General features: G+C 37.1%; 1 protein-coding gene across 5 annotated transcripts in view; it reads right to left on the bottom strand.

Moving 5' to 3' along the window:
- LOC107554286 (synergin gamma-like) overlaps positions 1-15,671 on the bottom strand; it is a 46,159-nt gene that overhangs the window by 6,278 nt on the left and 24,210 nt on the right. For 4 of the 5 annotated variants that reach the window (XM_016236762.1, XM_016236763.1, XM_016236765.1 and 1 more), the window contains 6 exons: positions 12,882-13,415; positions 9,978-10,141; positions 9,756-9,809; positions 8,282-8,378; positions 5,519-5,667; positions 4,425-4,535 (listed from right to left, as the gene is read on the bottom strand). In XM_016236762.1, coding sequence (XP_016092248.1) covers positions 4,425-4,535; positions 5,519-5,667; positions 8,282-8,378; positions 9,756-9,809; positions 9,978-10,141; positions 12,882-13,415 — 1,109 coding nt within the window. Of the gene's footprint in view, positions 1-2,728; positions 3,331-4,424; positions 4,536-5,518; positions 5,668-8,281; positions 8,379-9,755; positions 9,810-9,977; positions 10,142-12,881; positions 13,416-15,671 lie in introns of those variants that run through there. The other variant, XM_016236764.1, reaches the window with a different exon arrangement.

Below are 15,671 nucleotides of genomic sequence, written 5' to 3'. Positions count from 1 at the left end.
CATTTCTTTTTTTTCTTTTTTATTCTTACTGGCCTCAAACTTTTGAACTTTTCTACAGAGTACACTGTAAAAAAATGAATCATGGGTCTTGTAATTTTCATTTTAAAAAATTAAGGTGATAATTAAAAATAGTGTGTATGTGTCATTAAAGAAATTGTGGTTCAGTGTTGTATAGAAAATATTGAGGACTTTTTACTAATAAAACCAAGAGAATTGTTTTCCTCTTTTTTTTTTTTAAAGGAAACTTAAGCAGTTTTGAGGCTAGAATTGAGGAACTAATTATTGTTTACATGATGAAATGGTCTGACTTACCTATGAAGATATTTTTAACAACCTTTATGTATTTAGCAAATCAATAATGCATAATTACAAATGCATAAAGGCCAAATACCCATCAAAGACTGATTAAATGCAAGTTCATGTTACTAAAAGCTGAAATACTGAAATGTAGTACTCTTCCTGGGTTCTTACTACATTTGAGATGCTGCACTAATGGATGACTTTGCTTCAGTAGATGCAGCTCAAATACAAACCAATCCTGATGGCTTCCTTTTAACTGCTAGTTGTTATTGTCTGTTCACATTAGGTGCATCCAGCTGTGCTACAGGTGCTTGAATTAAATAACCTGGCATCTATTCTAATTTTAGCATGGACCTCACAGATTTTGGATCTTTAATGGGATGCTGTATTAGCGAGAAATTAATTCACATTCAATTCTGGACACACAGAGTATGATCTAAACACTGCTAAGTAAACATTCATCATAACAGTTGTTTACTGCACAAACAAAATTGTCTTCTGAGAATCCATAACTACTTAATTGACTTGAAGTGTGCCATTTTAATATCAAAATTCTTAAATATGTCCTCCTAGTTTACGGTGCATGTTGACTTCCTGAAGCATGTAAACACTGTGGCGCTTTCAAATAAATATTTTTAAATCATCTTATAGTGTTTAATATTTTATTATGAGTCTTATAAAATAAGTTTCAAACTGGCCAAGCTTATTTTTATGATAAATTGAAATTGTATTAAATTTGTATTATTATAATTTTTTATGTATTATATAATTCATATCATACCATTTTAATTGTATTAAATATTTACACTACCATTTGGGGTCAATGTTTTTTAAAGGCAATAATAATTAATAATCAGCAATGATCGGTGGCAGTAAAGATGTGTACTATATATAGTTACAACAGTTTTTTTTATTTCAAATAAATGCTGTTCTTTTACATTTCTTTTCATCAATGATCCTGAATATAACATGTATTATGGTCTTTTGCAAAAACATTAAGCAGCACAGCTGTTTTCAATATTGATAAGAAATGTTTCTTGAGCAGCAAATCAGCATATTAGAATGATTTCTGAAGGATCATGTGACACTGAAGACTGGAGTAATGATGCTGAAAAATCAGCTTTGCATCACAGGAATAAATTACATTTTAAAATATATTAGAATAAAAAAACATTACTTTAAATTGTAATAATATTTCTCAATATTGGTGAGCACAAGAGACGACTTTCATAAAAAAAATACAAAAAAACTTAGCAACCCCAATCTTTTGAATGGTAGTGTATATACAATTTTGTTTTAGATAAAAAGAGAATCTATGCAAAGTGTTAAGTTAATACACTGTTGCCCATTCCTGTGGACAAATCCTGTTAGCAGATTCAGCAGGATCACGTCCCTCCCCAGCGGGGACAGAAACTGAATGCTAGCCCAAGGTCAGTAGAGTGAATCATCCACAACCACGTGAAATCTCCACCTGTAGCCCAACACCACCACCTTTAAAAACACCTCCACTCAGAGATGCTGCTCCACCTTCAGAACCCTGATTTCAATCCCCCCTCCCCCCCAAACCCCCGAAAACATAATTAAAAAGTGGGATATTAATCGGATGTCAGGAGCAGACAGAAACAGCTCTATTAATCTGCAGCGAGCTGGATGTGTTCGGCAGATCTATTAGCACCTGTGTTTTTGGTCACGGTGACTGATGGCTGAGCTGCATCTGCTCCTCAGACATCCATCCCATGATTCCTTGCTGCTCTGAGCCCCTCCTTCCCTGATTGCATCTAAAGTACTACGAGCAATGTTTACACCCCTATTACATCAGCAAATCTTGGCTGTTGCATTAATACAAGGGAGATTTAGGAGGGTTTCAGTGAGACGAGGAATCTTAATGAGCAGATTATCCATTGTGTGTTAACGAGGCAAATGGCAATGTGAAAATTACGTGTTTAAACCAGTGCAGGATTGGATTGTACTTACGAATAGAAGAGTTTAATGGGATAGTTCACCCAAAAAAATGTATTCTGTCATCATTTACTCAAAGTTATTGTGGTCTAAACTACTTGGGTACCAGGCAGGCTTATTACAATGAACTAAAACAAAAATCATAAAAAACTAAATAAAATAAGTTACTTGAAATAAAGCAAACATTTCAGCTAGTTGACAAAGCAACATTTCTTATTTTCATTTAGTTTTACTCAATGTACTAAAATAACTACCATTGAAATTAAAATAATAAAAATTAAATTGACCTATTAAAAAAAAAATCACAACAAAATTACAAAATTAAAATGGAAAATACAAAAATAAAAACTAATATTACAAAAACTATAATTGCATCTAAAATAGGGATGCACCGATATGAAAATTTTGGCCGATACCGATAATCTAAAAATACTAAGAAAAGTAATGTCTGGAATAGATCAGCACGGACATTCTGTTAAATATATCTATTTGTGTCCCACGGAAGAAAAACAAAAACAAAAAAACAATGGTTTAGAGCAAAATGAGAGCAAATAAATGACACAATTTTTTATTTTGGTGTAAACTATTCCCTTTATTATGATATTTCCTTGCCCCATACCACTTTTTGGTTTGTTCTCCAATGCCCCGGGGGGGCCAAAATGACAAATACGTCACCTTTTTGCTGCCTGCCTCATGCTTTTTGGCCATCAGTCAGACTTACTCGCCGCATCGGCAAGACAAGCTCGACATGAAAGATTGCTGTAAATGCTGAGAAAATGGGAGCTAAGAGCTCGCAGCCAAATGAAACACCTAAAGCTACTTGAATGAAAGCGTGGCCTCGACCGAGCGTCTGTAGATTTAGATGCATGAGTCAGAGCGTGTGCCTCTGAGAGCTGTTTTTGGCAGTCTGTAAGGAGACAAGCGCCGAGAGGTGAGTTCTGGTCATTTTGGCAGCACAACACGGGAGCATTTGCCTGCCTGACCCCTGCAACAAGCTGCAAATTAGAGTTGAGTCAGTTTAGTGAATCCTACTCTTTTGAAAAGGCGTCCAAATGTATTCTCGTCTTTCTTCTGTAAAATTGTGAAAATCAGGAAAATAAGACAGGAGGGATGTTTTTTGGTTTCTTTTTGATAGGGAAAATTAAACGAATCATCTGTTCAATAATTTAAAGCAATAGCTCACGCAAACCATTTCTATGCAATTACAATGAATGAGGACTGAAGCTTTAAAAGCAACATAAAAGTAAATGCATCATAGAAATATCCCAATATGACTCATGCTCTATGTTGCATGTTTTTTAACCATAGCTTTGTTTGAGAACAGGTCAACTTAAATTTTTACTAAGAATATTCCTCTACAGTGAGTTGTTAAGCCAGTGCAACTGATCACTGATTCAGACAGATGAAGTCGAGATTTATGTCAGACTGATTTTGTGAAGTGGATCATGGTATTATTTTTAACTAAAACAAACAAAACTAAATAAAATAAAAAATCTAACTGAAATAAAATAAACTGAACTGAAATCAAATTAAATACAAATATTAGATGAAAAACTTTACATTTAAATTTATATTTACTAATTGACAACTAACTGAACGTTGAGGCACTAAAATGACTAATATTAAATAAAAATAATTAAAAACTAAAACTAGAATAAAAATGTATTAATAAAACTGTAACAGTGTAAACACTGAACTGGATCAAACGATTTATTTGAAAAGATGCGAGTCAACAGAGCAATTATTTTACAAATCGGACATCGCTGCTACTTTCATGAATGACCAATGGAGAGATGGAGCAGATGTTAGCATTTTCAGTGAATAAAGACTTAAATTTAGTTAATTTTGGCTTTTTTATTATGTTTATGATGCTGCTTTAGTGCTTTTAAATCCTTTTCTTGAAGCATGAAATCTCTGGTCCCCATTCACTGTAATGGCATGGAAAAGAGCAACCAGAACATACTTCAAAATTCCTGCTTTTGTGTTCCACAGAAAAAGAAGTGTCAAAACAATTTGGTTGAATAAATAATGACAGATTAATGATTTTGTAATAAAATTAAAATTTTTGGGTGAACTATCCCTTTAATAGGCAATATACTGTATGTGTTTTGTGTGTTAATGGTTGTATGCAGGTGTGTGTGTGTGTGTGTTTGGGGTATACAGACCTTGCTGCGCGAGTCCACGTTGAGCAGACACACTCCACACGCCAGCTCTTTGGCATTCTTAATGCCGTGCCTCAATATACAGGAGGAGAAGTCCAGTGAGCTCTCATCAGGCTACAGAAAAACACACACACATCATGAATGCAGTTCTTAAAAAGCAATCGGGACTCCATTGCATCCTCCACACAAATCCCTGGCTGTCAGTCAAACTTCAGTTCACAGAGGCCACTGAACCTCACAGCGGTTGATTGGCCCTGCAGATCAATACATCAGCTACAGAATCTGTCCAAAACAGCAGGATTCAGGCAGAGAGAACCCGTCGACTCTATAACCACGTTCATTTTTATTCTGCTTCAGAGCGTTTGTGGTTTTACGGCAGTTTGCCGAGACTTTATTCTCCCAAGCTGATAGTTTCTGACCGCACAACTCTAATATTATCTGCTGGCACTGATATTCTCCCATGAGTACACTGCATGACAAAGCTCTGTTCAGCACTCAGCAATCTGTTCCATACTACTGCATTTTCCACAAATAAGGTACTATTTGGTGTCTCCTTACTTGTATCAAGATGCATGAATACCACATTTTTTGTGAGAACTATGAGATATTCTTTATATATTATTATCAGACATAAAATTACCCCAACAGTGAAGTCAAGTAAAAGTTGGCAGGAAATGCAAATATCTATTTCTTAAATGCAAGTTACAGATCTTTTTGTGAACAATTAATCTGAGCATGTTTCATTTCTAAGAAACATTTTCATAACTTAAGCTACCTATAAAAATTACACAAAAAAAATGAATGAATATGTATGCATGTGTACATACATACATAGATATATGTGTGAGTCTATATATGTGTGTGTATGTATGTATGTATATATATATATATATATATATATATATATATATATATATAATGTATTAGTAGAAAGTGCCTACTGATCCAGAGCTCACAGCTCAAATAAACCACAGTTTAACTCCACATATATAATCATATTTCATCATAAATCAACCAGACTTTTGTCTGTTGCACTGTAAAAGAAATAATATTGTACTTAAAAGATGTGGTAGGTGTTAATTTAATAAAAAACTCACAGTGAGGTTTGCCAGCGACATGAAGCCCATCAGGTTGTTCCACACGCGGCTGATGTCTTTAAGCAGCTCCTGTAGTTTCTCCGAACAAACAGCTGTGGCTTTGATACCCAGCTCTACATGCTTGGTCACGCGATACACCTCCACCACACCTGTACACAATATACACCAGAAAAATCTTCTCAAAAACATGAACACAATTCAATAAAATTCCAAGCCAAGAAATGACAACAAATATCAAGATTTGATATGGTATGATTGTTATGGTATGAGAAAAGCTAAAGGCTATTCATTACAGCAGCCAACTCACAATGGAAAAATGAAAAGATATATTTTTTTCTCCCGAAATTAGATGCTAAAAACTAAAGAACATCAAGTGCACTGTGGCTTTGTTCAAACAGACAGCAAAATGATGGATGTTTAACATGATGGATGTTACAAACACACAGCTTATCGCTGTACAAGATGTTAATTGATGGACTGGAGTCGTGTGGATTTTTGTGATGTTTTTAATCAGCTGCCATTCACTGAAGGATTCATTGGTGAGCAAGTGATGTAATGCTAAACTTCTCCAAATCTGTTCCGATGAAGAAACAAATTTATCTACATCTTGGATGGCCTGAGGGTGAGTACATTTGCAGCTAATTTTCATTTTTGGCTGAACTATTCCTTTAAAGGGGTCATATGATGCGATTTCAAGTTTTCCTTTCTCTTTTAAGTATTACAAGCTCTTGGTGCATAAAGAAGATCTGTAAAGTTGCAAAGACTAAAGTCTCAAATCCAAAGAGATATTCTTTATAAAAGTTAAGTCAACCACGCCTACCTAAAACGGCTCGTTCTAACACGCCTCCCCATGTCTAAGTCACTATGTGGGAAGATTTGCATAACGCCGCCCAAATGTTCACGCAAAGAAAGAAGGCGTAACTTTTATTCTCGCTGTAGTATTGTTGCTGCCACCATGTCGTAAAGACGCATGTGTGTTTGTGTTCAGTGTGTTTCGTTGTGAAAGCGAAACTACTTTGTTTGTCCTTCCAAAAGAGGACGATATCCGCTTTGTCATGCCTAGAGCTGAACCATGCTGGTCGCTGAGGAAATACATCAACTTCGCACTGTGGATCGCCGGATCGGCTTTCACTGTGGACGAAGCGGAGTCCAGCCCAGAGTCACATGTGGTTGCCGCAAGCCCGCCCGCCTCTGCTCACTCTAGCCCGCTGTGTGAAACTACTTTGTTTGGTCTTCCAAAAGAGGACACGACTAGAAATCAGTGGTTAAGTTGTATTTACAACACTGTTCCAGAGCAGTTCAACCCAAATATACACATGTGTGCAGCACAGACGGTTTCCTGATCATGGGAGAGTAGACTACAATGCCGGCTGTTCTGACTCACAGACTGTAAGTACGTTTTCATTTTAAGGATTTGCCAATGATGATTCAAACATGAGTTTTGGGCAGTGTAGAGTAGGGCTTGTTGTTTGTCATTTCTCCGATCACAAATGCAGACATGGTTTTATGTTTACGCGGTGCGATGCAACACAATGCGAAAAAAGACTGTATAAGTCATTACAATCCGTAATTATGTCACCACTGGATGCAACAAATGCCTCGTTTGTAATGGGTTTTAATGTTTTTGTCTCGTCGCTCCGGCCTGACAAGGCATCACAATATGGTAAGGGGCGTAACATTTCCGTCACACGCTTGAGGTATTCGGCCAATCACAACGCACTGGATAGCTGGCCAATCAGAGCACACCTCGCTTTTCAGACCCCGATGAGCTTTGTAAAAATCGACGTGTTTCAGAAAGGCGGGCATAGAGGAGAGACAATAATGTACAGTATGTGGAAAATAATGTTTTTTGAACCTTAAACCGCATAAACACATTTCATTACACCAAATACACAAAATAATGTTCTTTTTAGCAACATCATACGACCCCTATAATAATTTAAAAAAATAAATAAAAATCAGATTTCAGGTCATCCTTTGGGATGCAACACTTATGTGTCCACTAATATATGTTCTTTATCTCTTTTCATACCTGACATTCACCATGTAGTGAGCAGTGAATAAGTCAGTTGTTGTGGAAAGATTATTTCCATTTTTCTCTTGGCATCATTACTATATCAACCAAAAGAAAAGTACTACGGATATTGACAACACTGTATGAACAAATGGATCAGTAAAGACAATGAGTTCTGAAGATCAGATCTGAAATCCAAACTGGATTTGTGTTCTGTGCAAACAGAGCCTGTGTGTGCGTGTTGAGAGAAACAAACAGGAGAAACAATAACCCAGCGGTGCTGTTCCCTGCACACCTCAGTGCTGAATGTCTTTTACACTGAATAGAATTGTTACAATTACCCAGAATAGTTGCTCTGCTGTGTAACACTAGCCTCCCAGACTACACTAGTCAGACCCAGAATTCCCTGCTCAGTCTCCAGTCACAATTGCTAGAGCCGGATCAAAGAGCTTTAACAGTTTGTTTCTACGTAACAACAGCACCCCATGTTCCCCTCCTGCTGGCATGAGCACGTACAGCTCATTAAAGCCGCCCTGTATGAGAGAGTGAGTACAGAAATAGGAAGCAGATAACAAGAACACCTGGCCTGTCTGTTTGACTGAAGACTGCAGGGGCGCATGAGGAGCAGGTATGAATGTGGATGAAGAGATTGTGTGACAAAGCTGATCTTGAGTTTTACGGATGTCTGTTATGATGGGTAAAGCTGGTCTCTGACCAGTAAATAAAATGTGACTGTAGTCTAGTCTCACCCAGCAGGTACTCCATCCCTTGTGCTGATTGGATAACCTCTGTGCACACCGTGGAGCTACTGATGCCATTAAGGGTGTTATTGGCAGTGGTGATGACCTGGAAAAAGAAAAAAAGACAAAGCTGTAAAGTGACCATATTTTTATATATTATATTTTTACTTTTAGTCCTAAATGTAATGAATAAATCACAAATAATTTAATATGTCAATATTTTCTGATAGTGGGAAACAAGTAGATCCAGTAGACGTTACAAAGAAAAATAATTGTATGTCCTTATTATTGAACTTATTGTATTATTAGACTATCACTGGCCTACAATCTAGTCTGAACACAAAATAGCGTCCTACATGAATTACTTCGAATCAGAAGAGATATTTCAGCCAAAAATATAAATTCTGTCATTTATGAATCATCATGTCATTCCAAAACTGAATGACTTCTGTGGAATGCAAAAAAAAGGATTTGAACAAACGTTTTTATCCATACAATAAGTCAATAGGGTCATTGACAATTTGAAATATCTTGTTTCACAGAAGAGCCAAACCCAACACCAAAAACTAGCGCCATGTAGTGAACAGTTAGCAGTTAGTATTTGCAGTTAGCAAAAGCTAACTGTAGTGTTCTTTCTCGTTGCCTGCCTCTGGGCCAGTTGCACTTGAAAACACTGCAAAGACTGCAGCCAGTGGCCAAATAGCAGTATGTTCTGTGCCTGTGTAAGAAGAAATAACTCCATACCAGCAGGTAGCAGTAGTGAGTATTCATTTAAAAAGGGAAACTGAACCTAGGACTGCAGATGTACAAACCATAAAGCAGCTCCGCCGCTGATTCAACATGCTCAACTGGCCGAAAAGCCACTGATGGAGGCCCGACTAGTGGCAAAGGTGCTGAACACACCACAAAAACAAGATTAACAAACCCTCAAAGGCCCGACATTGGCTGACCATTAGCTTGGCATGTCACGGTCTATACGGGTTTGGAGAAGTCGATGATAAAATAATATTTTTTGATGAACTATTCCTTTAAGAAGTAAAAATGTATACAAATTCTGAAATTTGTATAAAGAATTTTATCGCAATAAAGCGATAAAAGTTGGGTTGCCCCTCCCACAGTGAAATCTCACTGGCCATAAACCTTACTCTGAGTAACTGTATATTAAATATCAAATATGTTGTGACTGGCTGTGACTGCGCATTAACAAACAGGCAGATTTTGCTACTATATCGTCAACATCTGTATATGAAAAAATAAACTTTTATGATTGTGAAATGAGTAACAACGGCCCTGCTGAAAAAACAAGCAACTGCTGAATCAAAGATCTGGTTGCAGCAGTTCTTAAGTGATTAGATCACATTTTTATGGTAGTTTTGGTATCGTGTGTTTATAATATGACACTTCTAAGACTATTAATAGACTAATACAGTTTTAAAGTGGATGCCAAGCTCTATATGAATGTGTGAGTGGAGGTATGCGTTACCTGCAGAGCGCTCTCCAAACACCTCTGCCATTCGTACGCATATCGCTCACTCTCCTGCCACAAGTGTTTGGAGAGACAGTGGGAGAAAAAAAGTAAAAGATGAAACAGAATGAGAGCTTTATTCACTGAGAAATCTCAGGCTGTATTCAACAAGGAGAACCTGTCTGTGTGCTCAAAAGAGAACGTATGTACCAGAGAGAACCGAGAGAGCGAGTGACTGACCTCCACTTCTCCTGTGAGGTCCTTGTACTTGTCGCGGATGATCGGCAGCGCAGGTTTTTCATTTAGGGTGTTGGATCGGTCTCTGAAGGGCTGCTCAGGGGCAGGAGAAGGGATGGACCGTACAATTTCTTTCTCTCCCAGACTGTGACTACGCTTATGGGAACCTTTGCACAAACAAATGGGCCAATGATAAATGGGAGTAACCATGTTTAATAGGGCTGCACGATTATTCAAATTGATTCTCATGCGCATCTCGTCAGTAAAGCCGGTTCTGTGATTAGTAGTAAATCTCCAGCACGTGCAGCATTTACTACACAGAGCCATAGTTCACTGACAAGCTATGCAAAATCGCATACATAATCGCACTATTATGAAATTGAAGAAATCGTTCTGCGATTATGAAAGCTGTTTGCATAGCTTGTCAGTGAACTACGGCTCTGTATAGTAAATGCTGCTCCATCTGAAAGCACATGAAAATACCACATTTAATAACGTTTTTACTCCAAACTCACTTCATAACATCAGTCGAGTGTTTGAAATAAATCCTTCTGTGAGATGATGTGGCTTCTTACACAGAATAAGGCACGCAAAAAATGTGAGAAAGGAGATGACACATCTTACCCCACTACTCTCTATATAATGTATGAGTTTAATTGTTGATCCTGCTGTATAATTAAAACTTTCCAAAGCACTCAAATTGTCGTCGCTAATCCACGTGGGGACACAACACAAACCACAAACACCTAATTTGCAACAAATGATAATTATGTGCAAAAAGAGCAGCATAGTAATACAGGCATGCATTATTCATCAGGCACACAGTCAAACTGGCACAAACACATGCCATGCACACATAAGCAAGGAGACGGACAGCGGCACGACAAACTCATAAGATGCAGCGACAGGTAATCACACCCCCGCTGGGAAGCACATGAGTCTCTGCATGGTTTCAGGTGCTAATCCAAACCTGCACGAACCCCTCCTCAGATGAACTGTCTGATAGGAGGCCGGCAGATGAGTAAGCCCTCTTTTGTTTGAACAAATGAAATTTAGTGGATGTGGGTGGGGATCAATAAGAGGCAAATAAGCTTTTATGTTATTAAGTAAGTGCTAATGCATTATAGGGGAACGAGGATGAAAAAGCAAAGGGGGAAAGTGATGAGGGATTTGGGTGGCAGTGTTTCTCTATCGACGTTGTTATGTGCTTCAGACGCCACTCTGCCATCTGTTGACTTTCAGAGAGAATGCAGCTGTGGACATGCACTGGATCCAATGCACTCATTCACTAATAATGGTGTGGATTACTTTGTATTCGAGTCCTGATTACAAAAAAAATTCCACCTAATGTACAACATGTGCATATGCACATTCATTAGTTGCTAATGCTAATGGATTTGGAGTATTGTAAATAAGTGACCAGGGTTAGTTATTTGCATAAGCACGCCCAAGTAATCAGAATGATTTATGCATGTAATTTGCATAAAATGGGGTTTCTACACAAACTTTCGTCAATCTCAGCAAATATATGGTGCTCAGTACATAAGCGTATCTGCATTATTACACTGAGATACTTTGACGCTTGAGCTATACAATGCAACTTTTCTTACTTTTCCACTGTATATGACATTTTTTAGATCAAATATCTATGTATAAAATTTAAGGCCACCCAGAATATGAATATGACTTTTGGTTTAGTTCAGGGGTCGGCAACCTTTTCGACATGTGCCATTTAAAATTTTTCTGGTTAACCACTGTGCCAGTGGTTTTTAGTGTGTGCGCACACACACAGTGAAAGAGACCCACTTCTGTTAATATTGGAGCGTATCTGGGAGTTATTGGTGAATTATGATTTGTTCGCAAACAATATCGGATACTCTGATTTCCATGCAAAAATTTGTGCATTCGCACACTTGGTGAATGAGACCCCACTGGCTGTTAATATTTGAGTGTTATTGGTTCATCATGATTTCGGAAAATGTTCATATTCACATACAAATTTGTACATATTCACATAGTGAATGAGACCCACTGTCCATTAATATTTAAACATAAAATAAATGCAAATAGTTATTGAAGTTATTGGTGAATCATGATTTGCTCGTGAAAACGTTCATACAGATTTCACGGACAGATTTGAAAGTGTGCTTTAGTGAATGAGACCCATTGTCTTAATATTTGAGCATAAAATATTGTGATCATGTGTTATTGTTCGTGAAAACACAGATTTCACACATATTTGTGCATATACACTTAGTAAATGAGATGCATTTTGTGTTAATATTTGAGCATTACTGGTGAATCATGGTATGTTCATGAAGTCGTCTGTATTCAGATTTCACACACTTAGTGAATGAGACCCACTGTCTGTTAATATTTGAGCATAAATATTGCAATGCTAGGTAGTGGAGTTTTTGGTGAATCATGATTTGTTCGTGAAAATGTTCGTACCCCCATTTCACACACAAATTTTTACGTATGCACACTTGCTGAATGAGACCCACGGTCTTTTAATATATGAGCATAAAACATTGCGATTAAAGTTAGTGGACACATCGGTGAATCATGATTTGTTAATGAAAACATTTGTAGTGAATAAGATCCATTGTTAATATTTGAGCATACAATATTGCGATGGGAGTTATTGGTGAATCATGATTGGTTTGTGAAAACATTTATACGCAGATTTCGCTCTCAAATTTGTGCATACACGCTTAGTGAATGAGACGCAGTGTCTGCTAATATTTGAGCATAAAATATTTGACTGGGACTTACTGGCAAATCCTTATTTGTTTGTGAAAATGTTCGTATGCCGATTTCACACACAGATTTGTGCCCATTCACACTTAGTGAATGAGACTCATTTTCTGTTCATATCTAAGCATTAAATATTGCAATGACACTTACCCTGCACAGACAAATCAAAGGTGGCAAGTTCGTTCTTGATCATCTCTTCACTGGATTTCACTTTGGCCTGCGTGCTGGCTTTCAAGAAGTCTGACTTGCCAAATTTGGGCTTGTCACCTTGGAAGGCTTTAAACTCATCGGTCAATTCACCCTGGTTGCCCTCTGCTTCAGTGGTTCCAGGAGGGGAGTCGGATTTCTCCGAAACTGTGCTGGCAAAGTCGCCAAAGTCATCGTTGTTGTCTTGACCGGCCTTCTCAATGGAGCCAAAGTCAGCGAAGGCTTCGAACCGGCTTTCAGTGGTGGAGCCACCATCTTCGATTGGGAAGGTGGTCACCTTGGCAACCGTGGTGTGGGTGATGTTCTCCGAGCTCCCGAAAGATGTCTCTTTCTTCTGGACAACAGCTGAAGACGGCAGTCCTCCCTGGAGCTTCTTACTTTGACCAGATGAGAGATCTTCCTTGTCGGGCCAGTCGTAGCTGCCAAGACTGCTGACGGCGGATGTGCCAAAGGGGTCAAATTTCAAATCATCAGATTCTGTAATGACAACATAGGACATTCCATTCAAAAAAATTATAATTTAGGTCTTAGTGCTGTAACAACTGTACTACTTTTGTTATAGTGCCTTTTTACAATTTAGTAAAACATTTTTGTTGTAGTAAGAATATTCTGGGTTCAATTAAAGTTTAGCTATACTGACAGTATCTGTAGTTAACGTAGCATTTTAATTAATACATTTTCAAAAGTATATGGAGCAAAACATTCCAGAGGGTTTATATTAATTCTGTATAAAAAAGGCATATTTGAATTGTCAAGTTATATATGAATTACCCATTCAGTGGTGGGACTACTGTTCTAGGCTGATAAACTTCTAATTGTTAGTTTAATTCTTTCTAATGCAGTGGTTCTCAACCAGGAGGCGTCTCACTAGGGCGTCTCAAGATGAAAAATGCATTTAAATTAATATATATAAATTTTATATAATTTGTCTTGTATAATAAGAACACTAAATAAAAATAAAAAGAATGTATATACATATATATATATATATATATATATATATATTTGTTTTTGGTTTTTTTATTGAAGAACATGCAGTTCATAAAACTTCTGAAATCACAAAATAAATAATGGTTAATTAATTATATATAGCCCAGTTTCTGTTAATAATAATAAACGTTTGAAGAAAAAAAAAAAACAGCTCTGAGAATGACAACAGAAATACTGGAAATTAGCTATATTGGATAACTTTTGAATATTGTATTGAACAACGGGGCTTGAGAACCACTGATCTAAAACCCATTTTTGATACCATTGTGCATATCATGTGAAACTTACCATGTTTACCAGCTTTGGTCAGCAGCCAATAGACTAGGTTAAAACTGCATCATTGAGAATTATTGACTTTGTAACACTAGTTTCATGTTAAAGTATGTGCACGTTTTGTGGCTATATTTCTGAAACATGCATTTTAATATTTTACTAGAAGAACTTAAAATCTTTAAAGCAGAATTAGGCAAAGGGTCACTGGGCCTCCTAGTTGCATCTAAACTCGATTATACTTTTAGCTGGTTACCCTGTTTAGTCTTATTTGTTTACTCCTTTATGCATTAGGTTTAAAAAAAAAAAAAAAAACATTAAATCAACAAATACACAAGACTGTGCTGTTTTTGTATGTACATTTAAAAATGGTTTAAAAACCATCGACGTGACCGGGGTCATTTTTTCTATTAGTCTATTATTAATGGTATGGATCAGGATGACTCAATCTGTCACTGTGTCTCAAGTGCTCCTTGCTCATGATGAATTATTCCTGATACTGTCATATGATGAAGCCTTGGTTCATTAACTCGACACTTCTGGCACAAAGCCATTCTAATGATTCCGGAGTCCTTATCTACATCCAGAAGTCATTCGGAGTCCGGGAGGAAACACTCAACTTATTATTGACTAGACTGGATGAGTGACATCTGCATGTGTGGATTGATGAATGCTTTTCAGATTTGTTACAAGTAGTAGAACCTCATTTTGAAGGTCAAAATGGCTATGTCAGTTATTCTGCACCTTTCACTTCTCTAAAAAGAAATCACTGTTTTGACTGAAAATCACAACTGGGCTGTGACTCACCAAGAGATACAATTTTCTGCCTTTCAGTGTAGAGTGTTGACGTGCAATCATTCACACGCTCATACAATCAACCACACCGAAAGACTGACAAAAGATCTGCAGCGATGCATTGGTCTGCGCTCTTTTAAGCTACTGCATAAACTTACCTCAAATACAGAATAATTTATTATTATTTATAAATGAGGAACTGGCTTAATTTGGAAGTCATAATGTTTATAATTAAAAATAAATATAATTCACATATGCATGAAAACACCTACTTCCCTCACAGTTAAGTGGGGCACGACTGTTCGCATAGTCAATCAATTTGTGAAATTGACAAGGACCCGGTGCAGTGTGATAATTCTGATGACTTAATCTGCTTTGGGTGGCAAGATTGAAGGATGGAGAGAGAAATCAAGACGGCACGCATGTCTGCTGTACCATTATTCATATTTATTACGACAACATTGGCAGAGAGAGAAAGAGAGAGACAAAGGTCACAAAATTCCAGGAAAGATCTCGTTACAATAGTCTTGCCAAACTAACAATTAAAAAGTTTTTTTTTTTTTTGCATTTTAGGAATACAAGGGCATGCAAAGTCAGAAAAAGCAGAAGTGAGAAGAAAACGAAAACAGGACAGAAAATCCCAAATCCAGATGCAGAACCCAGCATTGAGAAGGCACA

Source organism: Sinocyclocheilus grahami, unplaced genomic scaffold (assembly GCF_001515645.1).
Source record: "Sinocyclocheilus grahami isolate Dianchi unplaced genomic scaffold, SAMN03320097.WGS_v1.1 scaffold496.1, whole genome shotgun sequence".
NCBI lineage: Eukaryota > Metazoa > Chordata > Actinopteri > Cypriniformes > Cyprinidae > Sinocyclocheilus > Sinocyclocheilus grahami.
This window is presented reverse-complemented; position numbering and strand designations above follow the sequence as displayed.